Source organism: Tetrao urogallus, assembly GCF_951394365.1.
Source record: "Tetrao urogallus genome assembly, chromosome: 4".
Taxonomy (NCBI): domain Eukaryota; kingdom Metazoa; phylum Chordata; class Aves; order Galliformes; family Phasianidae; genus Tetrao; species Tetrao urogallus.
In genome coordinates this window covers 49,399,120-49,416,776 of record NC_136817.1, presented here as the reverse complement: position 1 = coordinate 49,416,776, position 17,657 = coordinate 49,399,120, and the positions used below count along the sequence as shown (strand labels likewise).

Here is a 17,657-nt window from a genome sequence, read left to right as displayed (position 1 = left end):
TCTGAGCACAGTGCTGTACCTACGTGGTAAGTTGTTCCATGCTCAGATTTCAGTGCACGACTGTCTTGCAGGTACAGATCCATTGCTATCCAGCAACTCTGCAGCGTGAATACATTTTATGTGACTGTATCTGAAGAAATCAAGACTGGCAGGTATCAGCCTTACGGTATTTATTAAATTTACCGAATCTTCACATGCATAGTTTAGCTCTAATTTGAAATATGTTAGAAGATGAAACTATAAAATATTATCTAGCTGCTCTGCAAGATATTCCCTGTACTGATGGCCCAGCTGCAAGGTTATTAAATTAATAACAAAATAACATCTTTCAAGCCTAATTATCTTTGCTAATTATTTTTATTTAAAGAAATTAAGGGAAATTGCTTAAGGACTAGAACAAACCCGTGTTAATTTCGTACTGATGCTGTACATAGGGCTGTACATAGGACTTCTATAAGCTACAACAGCAGTTGTGTGTATTTGGAATAAATTTAGCCTCGCCTTGTGTTTCGATGTAACTACTGGGATATGCATATGTATGTTACAGTCTCTTTGTAGGCACGATTCTGTCCTGATTCTAGAAATAAACTGTATACTAATGCTGTATGTTACATTTCTTGCAGGCAAAATTAAACTCTGGGAAAAGACCCCCTAAGCCCTTCTGGCACTCTTACAATTTAACATGTGAGTCATTAAAAATTTTAAATCACACTTTAATTGAGGACTTTGTAATTAGAATTCTTTTTCTTCCTCATTTCCTTGAAATACAGTTTCAGGAGGAACAGAGAACCGGACAGCTTCTTAGCACCCTGTCAACTGAATGTTCCCATGCGAGTGACCAAGCTTTTTGTTTCACTCGGGTAACCTATTTTCCTGCAGTAAGAACACAGCCGAGGTGTCTCAGTGACCACACAGAGGCCACCTCCCTAAAAATTACGCTGTTCTCTGACCCACCCCAGGTCTCACAGTTCAGGCTAATCATTGACAGGGCTTTTACAATCACAAGCTTTTAGTGAAGCTTTGATAAGACACTCCAGCATTTAGCGGCAAGTGAAGACAGCCTGCACAGCAGGGATTCCAGGGAATGAATGGATTTTTTTCAGTCTTGGTGAAGGGAATCTGACTTTTAATGCTGGCGTTATAAAGCAGCATAATGCGTGGCCGACAGCTGAAGAGATTTGTTGCTTTTTGGACATTAGTTTTCATAAGGATAGTTGCTGGGCTTGCCGGAGAGGGAAGATCTGTGTGGAAAAAGGACCCCAACTCCAGTCCTGTGAGTGAAAAACATATGTTTTTGTATGACACTTTCCCCACAGAGTTTCTCTGGGGTGTAGGGACGGGAGCATTCCAGGTGGAAGGCAGCTGGAGGAAGGACGAGAGAGGACCCTCCGTCTGGGACCGCTTCATCCACGCGGAGCTCAGAGACACTGACAGCACAGATGTTTCCAGTGACAGCTACACCTTGCTGGACAAAGATGTGTCAGCTCTGGATTTTTTAGGAGTTACCTTTTACCAGTTTTCAATCTCATGGTCAAGGCTTTTTCCCACTGGAGTGGTAGCAGCTCCTAACAAAAAAGGACTCCAGTACTATAACACCCTTATTGACTCTCTGATCTACAGAAATATTGACCCCGTGGTTACCCTGTACCACTGGGACCTGCCCCTGACACTGCAAGAACAGTATGGGGGATGGAAAAATGAATCGGTCATCGATATCTTCAATGACTATGCCACCTTTTGCTTCCAGACCTTTGGGGATCGTGTTAAATATTGGATTACCATCCACAATCCTTATTTAGTTGCTTGGCATGGCTATGGCACGGGTATTCATGCTCCTGGAGAGAAAGGGAAAATAACCACTGTCTACGCTGTAGGACACAATTTGATCAAGGTACAGTATGATAAGGATTTACAAACTAATCTTGCACTGTCATGGGAAGTAATGGGAAAAATCAATCATGTAATCTATGTTAAAAAATAATAATGAAGGAATGTGAAAATACCAAGAAATAGCCCTCAGCTAAGGCAGTCTTTAAAAGAATATTTTTTTAATCTCCACATTTATTTCATTGTAGTCTCAGCAGCTGACTCAGTAATTGTTTTCAAGTGCTTGTTTATTTCTCTATTTAAGTTTCTTACAGCATCTACCTATCAAAGATCATGGGTTTCCTTCTTTATTCTTTTCTTTTAGTCACAGTGAAATGACTGTTCTGTCATTCAGCCACACTAAAATGACTATTCTATTAGCTCATGCAGAGATTGTTGTTCTATTTGCATATGGGATCAATTCTACTACTAATAGAAGATATATTTATACAAATATGATTAGTTCTGGCTTAGTAAGATCATATTGCAAAATGTTTATCACTGACCTAGCAAGGTCATCAGTTCTTGGTTTTGGAAGATAACAAACGTCCCCTTTACTATTTAAGAGTTTCAAAATTACATTATTTCCATAGCAATTTCTGCATTTTCATTTTTATGTGAGTATTATTTTATGTATCAGCTTTCTTCTACAGAATTAGACATCCAATAGATTTGACCCTGTGTTCGGTAGCTTCAACAGCTTCAGTACTGGGTCCTAAGTTCATAATATTCTTTCTTTGAGAAGGGCAAGAAGAGGAGTCTCAAGGTTATATTTTTAAGGAAAAATGTAGAGACATTCATGCTAATATCAAGAACTGAACAATTTACAGCATCTCTGATTTCATTCCACAGAGTAGCTTGTTCATATGCTTAAAAGTTTATATTCTTATTTTCTTGCGCTGTAATTTAAAACAATCTCTGACAACAGCAGTTTAAGATAATAAACAATATATATACACCTTTTTTTTATTTGTAGTGCTCGAAGTACTTTAAAGAGCAAGTTGTTGTCCTGTCTGCTTGATAGAGAAGCTAGTATAATTCTCCATGCTCAAGCAATTCCTAGCTGTCATAGACCTTTTCTACTGCCTACCATACATTATAAATGTAATTAACAAATACATCTGAATGTATTTGTTACACAGAAAGAATTATGCACGTTGGGAAATATTAATTAACAGTGTTTAAAATTTTCTGCAACTTCTATTTCTTGTATTTGCTTCCAGGCTTGAGCTGGAGAACATCTTTTTTCAGAAAAACTCGCACTGCAGTCAATAGAAGTTTTACACAAAAGAGTCATCAGGTGTCCAGGTTCAATAACTGATTTCAGACATAGCACATGAATTGACTTAGCTATAGAGATTTGTGAAGCATCTCGAAGAGAACTGATGCCCAATCACTCTTTTTGTTTTTCAAGTGCTATATAAGATATTTGATACAATACATGTAAAGAATGTAATGCAAGTGTGCAGTATGGCTTGCCTACATTTCTGAGTGGCACAATTGAAATTGGACTATCAGCTCAGCAGTGTCTGCATTTTTCCACAGTATATTTTCCATATAAACACCACATAGCACAAAGAGAGCAATACCTCCACTGAAGAATCAGCTGAGTGTGCCAGGAAGCCAAGCAGAGCCTGATACACGAATTACTAAGTGAAGTTTCTTAGTGAAGATTATTTAACTCAGACTTGTTCACTCTAGCTTTAAAATCTATGCTTCTGAGCATAAAACAAATCACTAGAAAGAAGCACTTAGTGATACTCTGTGCAACACACAATATGTTATTCTTGAGCAGAAGTTATTTTCATGTTGTGTCTTTCCCACAGCACTGTGAACATTACGAAATGTATTAGCAGTTTTCTCCAGTGGCACTGTAAAAATCCTGAAGATTTCAGGTCTTCTTTACAAAGAATTCTAGATTTGTAGTGAAGCATCTAGAGTGTAATGTTTTGTGGTTGGAGGTGGAATTGAAACTCTTGTGGAAACTGTTGACACAAGTCAACACATCTTATATATATATGTAGATATTTCTTAATAAAACATAGTTAAAGCCAGCATACCACGTAAGACATGAGTGATATGCTTTTCAAGAGAGGTAGCCATAATCTGTAAGAAATTTCTTTTAATTCTTAACTAACAACTTTAGTAGAATTAGTAGATTGAAGAAAACCAACAGCTTAAAACTCAAATATTTAGTTGGGGAAAAAAAAATCCACACATTTTAGAACCAATAAAACAATGATCTGCTTCCATGAATGAAGGTCATTAGGTAAGTAATTACCTTATGAAGGATTTTCAACAAAAGAAGGATTTATCTGTTCTCTTCAAGCTCAGGAGACATATGCTGTTCCCAGCACAAGGTATTGCACATCCTGTGTCAGCTGTTACATGTGCTTTCTTTCTGTGGTTTGCATCCTTCTAATGAAATGGCACAGATGCACCTTTTAAGAGCCAGCCCTCTTGTTATTAAAGACCCAGAAATAAAGTCAGCTACTGAATGCAGAAAGCAAAGGTTGCTAAGCAGTGCGCTTGGGAGTTCTGCATTCAGAAAACAATATATAGACATCGATGTTTCCATCTGAAATATATGCCTGTATATATTTTACACAGTGTATCATAATGCTGCTCATCATTATAAAAGATCTGGTAGTATTCACATGGAAATGAATATGAAATATGATGTTTGAAGCTTTTAAATTACAAATGGCTAAGATTCTCACTTAGGTGAATCTCTAGTCAATCAGACGGTAGTCACTAATAAGAGGAACAAGTGAAATTGGATACCACGTGGAGAAAGACAGTCTGCATCTCCTTTTTTCATTAACAGGGACTGTCCTTCACAAAAGCAACACTGGAACACAGTGAGGTGTAACTTGCCATGTGACACTTGAAAGACATATCAACAGAATACAAAAACAATGGATTAGCTTCTGAGGCACTACGGAGGTAGGGAAGAAGAGACTGCACACAGGAAGAAAAAATAGATGCACTTCTTTGATTTGATAGTAGTTACATTGAAAAAAAGCAGGAAAATACGAAGCAGTTGAATCACTGTCACTGGAACTAAACAGATATGTATCAGATCAATTATCACCATTTTCAGTAGATCTAGTTTTGTTCTTCCTGTTGCTTAGGCTGAGGTTTGTAAACACTACAAACTACAGACCAGCTATCTTTTCATCTTCTGTATCAGTGCCCTCCAGGCAGTTCTGTCCTTGCTGTGACAGGCAGAAACTTTTTGTTTTTGTTTAAATACTGTGTTTAAGACTGTTCACATTCCCTTCCATCTTGCTCCTTGATGAAAAGGGCAGGAAAGCACTAGCAGAACAAGGAAATCATGCCACATATGTTTTTCATTGACATGTTTTATAACACATTCTTGGAAAAGAACACACAGGATGTCTACACAGAGATCCATCACATCACAGCTCGGGTTCCTCTCTGTGCCTGGCTGAGTTACTCCTAGCTCTCTGGTAGCAGTTCCTTGCCAGGATCTCTTCATGGACACACTATTACCTTTGGGCTCTTTGGATGAGCGTGTCCCAGAGAAGTCCCATAATTTATTCTCTTTAAAAACAAATTTCTGCTGAAGGAATCAGGAATCGTTTTATGTCTAAGTCCACACAGGCACGTTTTGCCTTTTCTCTCCTCAGGACCTTGAAAGATGAAGCTATACCAATGCTCATCTTTCTTACAACAGCAGAGAGATTGGTGTCCATGAAGTATGGCCCTAGAGAGACAGCAGAATTTTTATGCTTACAAATGCCACTGCCGGAAGATTTTTCAGTGTCAGTCATCAGTGATGACAGTACTTTACAAGGTTTGAATGAGGAATGATTCACATTTTTCTATACAATTTGTTGTTTTCAAGTTACCTTACTTACAAGTTAGCTTACTTCTTGGAAACCATCAGGAAACATGCAATCCAAGTGCAGAACGGCTAACACTCATCAAATTCCATCATCAAACTTTCAAACCACCCCTTTGAAAACTTGGTCACTTACATGTCCACAGCCCTTTTTTCCTCCACAAGGACTCAGCTTCAGTGTCACTTTGCAAAAGAAAGGCGTCATCTCTACCCTGACCACAGGGCATCTTTACCACAAGACCAAAAGTGCCTTGAACCAAAACAAACTCTCCAAATAAGGCCCCCACACCTGCTCTGCTTCTAAAGTGATTTTTACACTGTCATCATCAGTCTATTCTAGCTCCTCATTCTTTAAAACCCAAACAATTAAACACAAAGGGAGAATCTCTTTATCAGAATTTTTTAAAATTCTCTTGCTGGCCAGCATGCAGAAGTAACTCTACATTGTTTTGTGTATTCGATATTGAGATATTCTATGAAAGCCACTTTATTGTAGCAAATCTTATGAATCTGAAAGTGTCGGTATTTCCATGATAAGCTTTTTTGTCTATACAGAAAATAATTTACAGCAGCAGAGTTTGAAGGAGCATGAGAATATTTCAAGAGAGAACAACACTGTTGTCTTTCTTTTATTAAATTGACTTATTCTATCTAGCCTTTTTGCAGGGTTAATACTAACTGGCTTAGCACTCTTGTGACTTTGAAGTCTATGGAATAATTGCTATACTAATGCCAGGACAATATGCTGAAATTAATGTCATACGTATCTAGAATAAATACCCAATATTGATCCTGCTTTCACTGTGTACTCAGCCTTGACATTTGTCCTTGATCTAACAAGGAAAGTGAAAGATTAGGGATTAAACTGTAACTGAAAACAAAAGATTAGTCAAGATTTACTCAAAATAGTAATCGTAATGTATGATACAGCTTTTAAATCAATGTTTATTTCATGTTTCATCTTACAAAACAAATGTTAATTATCAGCTGGTTCCATCAGTAACAGTTTGCAGTTAGAATACATCCTTCACCTGAGAATGCTAAGCTGCTTCACAGACAATTAACAGTTTGAAACAGAATTATTGGCGAGCAAAAGCTATTAAACCTACAACAACTGCCACAACCTTCAATAGACCACTCACATTTTTTTTTTAATTGGGACAGCCCTTGGAATTAGAAGACATCAGTGATGCCTGAATTTGTGATGTGAAAATCCTACCTTGACTCATGCTAGACGCATGTATTTCCATTAGAATTCTGCTCTTGTAGAATGGCACTTGTGGCTGCTTTCACACCTGCAGACAGTGTTTTAGTAGTAACTTTATTTTTCTCTAATCAACTTCCTGAAATTGCACATGCAGCTAATGAAGTCTCCCTAATAGTCTTTTACCTGTCGGTAGTGTATTTGTAATTGGTTGTTTTTTTGGCAAAGCCTTCTTACTCCACTTTATTTAGTAGTACAGGATTGCTAAGATATAGCTGATGCCCCCATCCTGCTACCTGGTTGTATGAATAACACAGCTGACTTGAGCAAAGTTTTTCTTGTCAAACCAACAGGAACATGTATCTTTCATTAAACAGGTGTTAGCAGGCTGTGTCTGGGGGATAATATTCATTCACCACGTAAGAAATCAGTAGGGGCAGGCAACTACAAGCTAACACCAGAGTAAGGCTGGCTCTAGCAGCCATGTGGGGCTGGAGGGACTTCTGGGAGAGGACAGTGAGGGTAACTGAGGGGATGGCACTGGCCACATATTCTGATAAGACTAGTAAGAAATCCCTTTTGTAATATTATAACTGCAGCTTTCAGTTTTCTTCATGAGTACAATTTTGCTGGCCTCCCTTTAACCTCCATCTCAAAGGTTAATGTTGCTTTATCAGTACTTTCAAAGACAGACCTTGAACGAATGTTACAAGCATGACCTTAGAAACCATAAACTGATACACAAAATTTCACAAGCTGTCATTCCACAGTACTCCTGAGTTTAAATAAATACCTACCTGACATCAGGCCTTTTATTCTTTTTTTTTCTTTTTCCAAGCAGTGTATTTCTAGATAAACTAGCTGAAATTATTGTCAAATGTAAGCAATGCTGTTTGGCTTTGTAATGTCAATCTAACTCGTAGAAGTGTTTCACAATATTTCTCCCTGTTTTTCTGGGTGCAAACAGTCATTTGCTTTAAAGCTTAGTGTATAGAGCCGTACTTGAGGAGCAGTGTAAACCCTGAGTTATTGGACAACTCATCAGCAGAGGGAGGTGTCAACTCCTCTCTTCTCTCACATCCATCTCCAGAACATCCAAAGCCATCTTTCTCTGACACGTGCAATCTCCTATTTTCCTGTACAGGACTCAGAACAATGCTAGAGGCTCCTAAATCTCCAATACATTTGCTTTAATGCACGGACTATAAAAATTTTGACTTATGCGATCTCTTAACTAAATAATTAATGTGACATTCAAAGGTAATTCCGGTGTGTGACAATGTTAAACTGTCTAAAACGCGACGATGATCTGAAAAATTGAATTACAATGCAATACAGGGTATGTTTTCATTGCCATTAATACTCTTGGCAAAACTTGTGTCTGTCCTACAGATGGCATTGATTGGCATCACCTGAATGCTGATATGTGCCATAACCAATAAAACTGGGGAAATGCAGCTGTCAGATTTCCTTTCAAAACCAAAGTGGTGCTGTTGTCAGAATGAATACTTCAAAGGAATAAACTTTATTCTGTTCTGTTTTATGTACTGTCAGGAAAATTGTAATTATAGCAACTTCAAAGAAGAAATGAACTGTAAGCCTGGATCAAAATTCTCACACTGTGAAACATTTTGTTTCAAATTTTTCAGCTGCAGCTTAGAGCTTCCTCCACATTTTGTACATAGATACTTAAAGTGGAACACTTGTATAATTAGTGCAAATTCAAACAAATGAAAGTGCATCCTAAGAACAGAACAGAGGAACCGAGGGGATGTGGTCTGATCACAGCAAATTCAGGTAGCCCCCATAGCACAAAGTCAATCAATAGCACAGACCCAACACTGACACAGGAGACATAATTTGAGATATATAATTAATGTAAAATCTGTAATTACAGTTTAAAATTTTAACTCTATCAACAATCAGTACTTTACAAAGAAAGAACCAGCTGGGACTCTGCAGATCACTGATATCCCACTGTCGACAGCTGTCTGGTCTAAAATTAGCTATAAGAGCCATTTCACATATCTGCTGGAACATCTAACCTTCAGACCTATATCAAAAGGCAGAAAGCCAAATGCATCATAGCAACAGCACACAGGAGATGCTGAGCATTACCACCATCTAAAGACCTTGCATCTCTTCAGGGTGACTGTTGTACCTTAATCATTCAGTGATATTGCCACAGAAGTCTGCTGAAGATCAAACCCAGCTACCTGTCTGGCTGGCTGCCTACACAGACACAGAGTTATTAAATAGCAGCAATTCAACCTTGTTTTTCTTTTATCAGGCTCATGCAAAAGTCTGGCATAACTACAAGAAACACTTTCAACCGTATCAGAAGGGACTGATGTCCATAGTCTTGGGATCCCACTGGATCGAACCCAACAGATCGGAAGACACTTTGGACATTTCTAAATGCCAGCAGTCTGTGGACAGAGTACTTGGATGGTTTGCTAAACCCATCCATGGGGACGGCGATTATCCAGAAGATCTGAAAAACGAATCTTTTTTGCCGCGCTTTACTGAGGATGAAAAAAAGTACATAAAAGGAACAGCTGACTTCTTCGCATTTTCCTTTGGTCCTGATAACTTCAAACCTCCAAACACTCTACCGAAAATGGGACAAAACTTGTCGCTCAATTTGAGGGAAGTCCTGAACTGGATTAAGCTGGAATACGACAGTCCTCGGATCTTCATTGCAGAGAACGGCTGGTTCACTGACAGCCACGTGAAAACTGATGACACCACTGCCATCTACATGATGAAAAACTTCATAAATAAGGTGTTGCAAGGTTTGTGCACAACTGAGCTGCTGGATTCTTTTTGGGATTTTTTTTGTTAGGAAAATTTTAAAAATAATTTAGCTTTTTTAAGGATTTGAACTTTTTTTAAAAGACGTAATGGCAACTAAGTTAATTATTAATTATTTCTACTGTGTAAGTACAGGCCACAGATCAGGATCCACTGGTGGTAGTGCTGTACAAACAGAAAAAAATTAGTCCCTGTCTCAGAAAGCTAAAGTCCAACATCTGGGTACAAAACTGAGCCAGAAATGAATGTAAATAAATACACTGCATATCACTTTTCACTGATGGCAGCCAGAGTGTAAAATCTTTGTGTGGGCACATACCTTGACAGCAGGAAAATAAGGCAGTGACAACAGGCTGCCATTGTCATGCCAAGCCCCTACTTCAATGCCAAATGCATGGAATTAATCAGCAGAATGGCAATCATTCTTTGGGATTATACCATGCCAAGCAGAAGATAATGTGTTTTAAATACACAGGTGGAATATTGGTATTTTCACTCCAAAAAGCCAGAGGGCGGGATCTGCTCTCTGAAGGCCAAAGATTTAATTTTATATAAAACATTAATGCTGTTAATATCTGAAGCCTCTGCAAAACCTGTGTTTTTCCATTTCAGTGCTGGGGGGTAGGAGACACCTCTGGCTTGGGTGCCAGCCTCAGCTGAGGCCATGCCCTCCTGCACAATGCACTGTGTGCCATGCTGCCGTGGTGGGTGGCCTACGTCCTTCACAAAAACATTTCTAATCCTCAGCAAAGGGAAAAGATGTGAAATCAGAATGTCTGATAATCAACAGACAAGATCAAGCTCTTAATGAAGGTTGTCTAGATAAAGTTGTTTCAAACTGTGAACTTCACGTAGCCCAGTAAATATGACATAGCCTGATTTGTCCCGAATTTGAGGTTACATTCCTGTATTTGGCTTGATATTTTAAATATTGCATGGCAACAGAGGGAAGCCTAGAGGCAGGACTGCATTTGAAGACGCACGGCAGGTAGATTACTAGCTAAGAAAATGCAACCCTCTTCTGCAGCAGATTTGTCTGCAATAACCATGCGTGGGCCCACACTTCTGAAATGCTTGGGTCAGTGCTCAACTAATAACTACAAGAACTGCAATCTGTATTTTTACATATATCAATTCTTCAACATGTTTCCAAATACAGAGTAACCTCTTCATTACTGTTTGCTTTTTTTTCCTTTTTGTGAAGGAAATTGTGTCTAACCAACAGTAACATTCCAAATATATTCTCATATTTTTGCTGACAGAAAAATCTAATATAAATTAGCTGCTTACAGCAAAACCAATTTGATCTGTTTAACCACAAAACATCATTGGTATAGGCCAGACTGGAATGGGTTGGTGGCTACTGACATGGCATGTGTCAGAGAAGAGTGCTGAAAGCTTTGCACTGTATGCTTATAACTTATAGTGCAGCAAATCATGAAAATAAGCTGCATAAAATCACCATTGCTACGAACAGATCCCAGCTGCCATTCTTGAAGGCAACTGAAACTTATCTTTTGCAGCTGTTACTTTCCAATATGTATGTTAGAGTACTAAATATGGTATAATATAATCATGAATGTTAACTTCTCTTACACAGCTATTAAATATGACAACATAGATGTGTTCGGTTACACAGCCTGGTCACTCCTTGATGGCTTTGAATGGCAGCATGCCTACAAAATCCGACGTGGATTATTTTATGTGGATTTCAAAAGTGAAAAAAAGGAACGGATTCCCAAGTCATCTGCACTTTATTATAAACAAATCATACAGGAAAATGGCTTCTTCCCAAGAGAGTCTACACCAAGTGTTCAAGCTCAGTTTTCCTGTGACTTCTCCTGGGGTATCACTGAGTCTGTTCTGAAGGTAAGAGTAAATAAAATGCAGAAATGGCCACTGGAGGCAGAACAATTATGAGCTTACTTCATGAGTAAAAGACTGGGTGCAGTACCCTTCATTCTGAATCTCAACGCACACTGCACACCATCTTTTTTCCCAACTGTCTCCTGCAGTACCTATTTCAGCTTTAAATTTGGTAGACAGGATGACCAATGTGTATGGCAGTGCTGAGATACTCTTTGTCATCACATACAGAAAGGTAGTCCAATGAAAAGAATGTTAAGCACCCCAAATACCAACAAATCTCTGTAATTTATCCTACTTAACAACAACTGTAGGGGAAAAAAGTAAAGCTTCTATATATTCTGTTAAGCATTCTGAGTAAATATACAGCATAGAAAAGACCACTTCTTTTAAATAATATTTTAAACTTCACTGTATTATGCTACAAATTGCACTAAGAGTGTTAAAAATAACAGTAAAAATATATCCTTGTCTACATAGATACTTGCTAACTAATAGAAGAGAGCAGAGATGAAGTTCATACTAAGCTCTACACATTGTGTCAGATATTTGCACAGGCAGAAAGACTACCAGTAAGAACAGGGACTGGACTGTTGTGCCATGGTTGCACAGAACTGACCTTGGCAGCAGTGCCAGAACAATCCGTGCCCACCTGTTACATTCCCTGCTGTCTCTGCAGAACCATCAGAACCGTCCTTTCTGTGACCGCAGTGGGAACCCATCTGGGGCATTTATCTGCGTGAAAACAGACGTAGCGTACGCTGGTGGAGGGGTCAGTATGACCTCATTTTAACATACTGCTTTCCATTCCCCAGGCAGAGTCTGTGGCATCCTCACCCCAGTTCTGTGATCCAAACCTCTACCTGTGGAATATCACGGGAGATGGGCTCCTGCACAAAGTGGAAGGAGTGAAGCTAAAAACCCGGCCAGCACAGTGTACGGATTTTGTCAGTATTAAAAAGCAACTTGACCTCCTGGAAAAAATGAAAGTCACCCACTACAGATTTGCACTTGACTGGTCACTGATTTTACCCAATGGAGATTTGTCAGTGGTCAACAGACAGGTGCTGAGGTATTACAGATGTGTGATTAGCGAAGTGCTAAAGCTCAATGTGCAGTCTATGGTCACCCTGTACTACCCAACGCACGCCTACCTGGGCCTGCCGGGCCCTTTGCTGCAGACAGGAGGGTGGCTCAACCAGTCTACAGCCTATGCTTTTCAAGACTACGCGGCTTTATGCTTTCAGGAACTTGGTGATTTGGTTAAACTTTGGATTACAATAAATGAGCCTAACCGACTCAGCGATGTCTACAACAGGAGCAGCAGCGATACATACCGGGCAGCGCACAATTTGCTAATAGCGCACGCCATGGCCTGGAGAACATACGACGAGCAGTACCGGTCCTTCCAGCATGGCAAAGTGTCCCTGTCCCTGCACTCAGATTGGGCAGAGCCTGCCAACCCCTACTTTGAGTCCCACGCCAAAGCTGCCAACAGGTTCCTTCAGTTTGAAATAGGCTGGTTTGCTGACCCCATATTTAAGACCGGAGACTATCCAGCTACAATGAGGGAATACATCCACTTTAAAAACAGAAAAGGCCTCTCCCACTCTTTACTGCCGTCTTTCACAAGTGAGGAAAGGAAGCTCATTAAAGGTGCAGCTGACTTCTACGCGCTGAATCACTTCACCACACGATTTGTGATTCACGAGCCCCAGAACGGGAGCCAGTATGAGTTTGACCGTGACATCCAGTTCCTGCAGGACATCACCTGCCTGAGCTCCCCTTCCCGGCTGGCAGTGGTGCCCTGGGGAGTGCGCAAGGTTCTGAAGTGGATTAAAAGAACCTACGGTGACATAGACATCTACATCACAGCAAACGGAATAGATGACCAGTCCTTGGACAACGATGAGCTTCGGAACTACTACTTAGAAAAATACGTACGAGAGGTTTTAAAAGGTGAGCCTATGACAGATTCCTCAGAGCTGTTTTCATGGCACAGATCCAGGACCCAAGCTTTACCCAATGCTAACTACTCTGAAGTCTGCAGGAGATAGTATTTCTATGAGAAATATGCAGCAATGATGAGAAGTGCAGCAATGCTGTGTTGTTAAACTGAGACACAGGCAGTTATGGAAAGGTCCCTGAAAGGCACTGGTACCTGAACCATACAGCCAAGGATGCGCAACACATCCCTACACTATTTCCTACTGACAGACTCCGGAGACTTCCCTGGCCAGGCCACAGGATATCCAAAAGCTCCTCTGGGGCACCTGTCCCCTAACACAGGCTGCACATCCTGACTCCCCAGAAGCTAAACATGTGAAAATGAGGCAGGTCTTACTCACAGCTAGCCATAGTTTCAGACTGCTTCTGGACACTAACAATAAGCAGAGCATTTCTCCTCCAGTGCTTAGCTCTCTCCCAATTACTACAGAATTGATAAACATTTGCTGGTTTACTTTTCATGCCAATTTCACATTACAAACAAGGGGACAGTAAGTTATTCTGCTGCTACTCAAAGGAAAAGGTCATTTAAGGGGCAACCATCACAGTGCTCCAAATTCAATTTTCAGATAGCGTGATACCTCAGACTATTCATGGAAACATCTCCGTAGTTTAGAAAGCTTTTGCTGAGTCTGGCTCACATCCTCAGCTACACTTTGTACTTACATATGAGTGAGAGATGTCTACTCACCAAGGACTATTATTATTTCATCCAAGTATTTTTCGCCCAGCACTTGCATGCAGCAGGGTAACAATCACGTGTGACAAAGGGCTGAGCAGCTGGGTCTGGAATAAGGCAGGAATTTCATCAACACCACTGTCAGGACCCAACTAACCATCTGCTCTCCAAAGTCCTGCAGGTGAGTTCACAAGAGCAGGGCCTTGCTTTTGCCAGAGAGGAAAGCTCCCAACTCTAAGCCTGCTCAGACCTGCAGACTCAAAGGAAAACAGGTTGAGAGGCCTTCCATCTCCTCAACTCTGCCTATGCTATGCTGCAAAGGCAGCAGCTCTTACCTCCAGCTGACATTAGAAATAAAAAGCAAGGAAGATCAGCATTTGCACACATACAAGATTCCACAACGTGTGGAGGAATGAGGGCAGTGAAGTTCATCTCACCCTCATCTACTTCCTTTTCTCAATGAAGGTATCATCTGAATTTTAAGATCGCTTCCTTTTCACATCCTGGCCCATATGCAAATCCCATATGCAGCAGCACTCAGTCTTGTTGGTTGAACTGCAGGCCTGGTCCCATTGCCTAACACAATGCAGGAGGTGGGATGGAGGCTGGCTGGCCCTTACATTCCTGAGTGCCATTTATACATACAGACATTCAGAGATATGGGCTCCAAGTCTGTGCAAAACCTCTTTTCATAGGGTAGGTCCACAGAATTTCCAGGTTCAAACTTTTTTTGGAACAATGATGCATTGTTTCTAATTAATACAGTGGAAGCTGAGTATTATTAGAAGCAATAACTGCAAGTAAATATTTTATGATGTCATTATAGTCTTTAAATGAATAACCATTTGAAAACTTAACTCATTACTAGAAAGTCTGCAAGTTACACAAAATGTTATTAACAATATTAACAACTCTCTATTTTTTTCCTTCCAGCATACTACATTGACAAAGTCAAGATTAGAGGCTACTACGCATTTAAATTGACCGAGGAAAAATCTAAGCCCAGATTTGGATTCTTCACTTCTGACTCAAAAGGCAAGCCTTCAATAAAATTTTACAATAACCTGATAAGCAATAATGGCTTTCCTGCCGACTACTCTGTCTGTGATCCATCCAACGACAAGCAGTGTAGCTTCTGTTTGTTTGTTTCTCAGAAGAAGCCATTAATATTCTTCGCCTGCTGTCTTTTCTCCACTCTGATCTTGCTTTTAACTATTATTGTTTTTCACAAAAGAAAAAGAAGAAAACGTTTCAAGGCAAAGAGAATCCGGCGCATCTGTGTGTCACTTTAATAAGGGGCACAAGCCCACTTTCAACAGGATTCATGACTGTGCATTCTACAGAGGTCCGTGTAAACAGGCAACTGCAGAAAAGCACTATGTGAGTCACTCCAGTTATACACACCAAACACCTCAGCTGAAAACAGAAGGTAACTGTACGCACAGGAAAACAAGCTATGATACCTGCTTCTGCTGAAATCACTTTTCTCCACTTTCTGTACCAAGAAAACGTTATGCCTTTCCTGTGCCTTGGAATAACCACACAAACTGTGTGACTTGAAAAGAGGTATCAGTCTGTGAGAACTGATATGCACTTTTATACAAACTTCTTTGGACCAAAACTTTCTGTGATGTATATTCATGCTGTGAATAATGTTAAACATGAAGATGCAACTAGTAGTTTATAAATAAAAGTGTTAGCAAACACCAAATGAGTAGGTGCCATCACTATCTGTAACTTTGCACTTTTGGAGCAACAATCTAAACATTCTGTCACTTCCAGCTGCCCCTAAACACTGAAAATAGCATCAAACACAAAGCAAGTGATGCAATTTATCTACTGTTATCCAAGGATACAGAACCTCAATAGTAAGACCTGAGACATGTTTGTTTCCGTCTTGCAGAAACAATGCTACCTAGAGAGAAGCATCCTTACCAGTCCAAGGCAGTCATCACTTCCAGCTGCTAGAGTCGAAGTCCATACACCCACACACAGAACTACCAGGATGCAAAAGTATACTGACACTGAAGAATTAAGGCAGCTAAATATTGTGGATCCTTCTGCACAGCCAACTAGAAACTTTGCATATATCCTCAAACCAGTACACGTGCAACCAACTGAACCCGCATCACCCAACCTTAAATCTCAGTTCATAAATGCACAACTACTCCCCCAGTCTATTTCAAGTACTGGCCAACATCACGGGAAGTCAATTTATTCAAAAGGCAAGTCGCAGTAAAACCATGATTCTTTTGAACATGAAAACACTCTGCTAGAACAGCAAATGGCAGGAGTATTAGAGATGCACATGTCCATTATCTGGACAAAAATCTTCCAGAGCCCGTGCGGACACCTCCACGTGCAACCCACTTTGGGGAACTGCTTAAGTAGAGGGTTGGACTGGATGACCGCCAGAGGCCCCTTCCAACCCCTACAATTCCATGCTCACTGTGTAAGCCAACACAGAATTCTGAAGACTGACTTAGTGGGACAGCTTGAGCACAAGAAATTGTTCAAATTTCATACCTATAAAATTCAGCTCAGTAGTACAGCACTCCTACACGAACTGACCGCAGAATCACTCAGTTGCTGTAGGTACTTTCCCTTTGCATGCAGAGATGTTTCCCTTGTTATTAAGCTTTAGCCACCTTATATAAGTATTTTATGCAATTCTTTCAAAAATTGATGATAAAAGTTACAAGGTAGATTTTAGCATAGCACAGAAACAGCACAAAGTCACAAAAAGACATCTTAAAAGAGAAACCAAGAAAAAAAGTGTAATCCACAGACGACAAATCGCATACTGAAACTCCGCTGTATCTGAATTCTGATGTAGGTATTTCGGTTTTCTTAATTCAATGCTGCTCAAGCCACACAGGTCATGTGTTCAGGCTTACTCTAATCCTGCATCCAGGTTAAAAAGTCTTGTAAGTTGGCTTTAAACAATTCTAGATTGTTTTCAACATATTTCAAATCTGGAATTTCCTGCCAGAATCTGTACGTGGTCATCTGCTTTTGTAATCACTGGTTTGAGGTTTTGCATAGTAAGAAAAAACATCAAATTTCCTTCCTTTGAAAACAATGCTTTTGCTATTTTTTAATGTTACGATTTAAAACTACCAATCTGGGGCTTTATGTGGCATGAGGATTCCAATCCATCAGACTTCTGCTGATCTGAATGTTCAAGAGAGAAGTAACATTGCACAAGACTACAAACATGCAGAGCACTGAACTATTTACCATGACTATGTGACAGTGTGCTTCTCCAGATGATGAAGACTGTGAGTAGGTCCACATTATTATCATTTAGATCTTTTTAAAAAAAAAAAAAAAAAACAAACAGACCAAGACAT

The 17,657-nt window shown here is 39.8% G+C and overlaps 1 protein-coding gene across 1 annotated transcript; it reads left to right on the top strand.

Moving 5' to 3' along the window:
* Positions 1-1,153: 1,153 nt before the first annotated feature.
* Positions 1,154-15,596, top strand: KLB (klotho beta; the record flags this gene model as incomplete). Its single annotated transcript, XM_079534846.1, has 5 exons — positions 1,154-1,891; positions 9,229-9,733; positions 11,353-11,621; positions 12,434-13,577; positions 15,238-15,596. The coding sequence occupies 5 exons, from the start codon at positions 1,154-1,156 to the stop codon at positions 15,594-15,596; spliced, it is 3,015 nt and encodes a 1,004-aa protein (XP_079390972.1).
* Between the last annotated feature and the right edge of the window lie 2,061 nt (positions 15,597-17,657).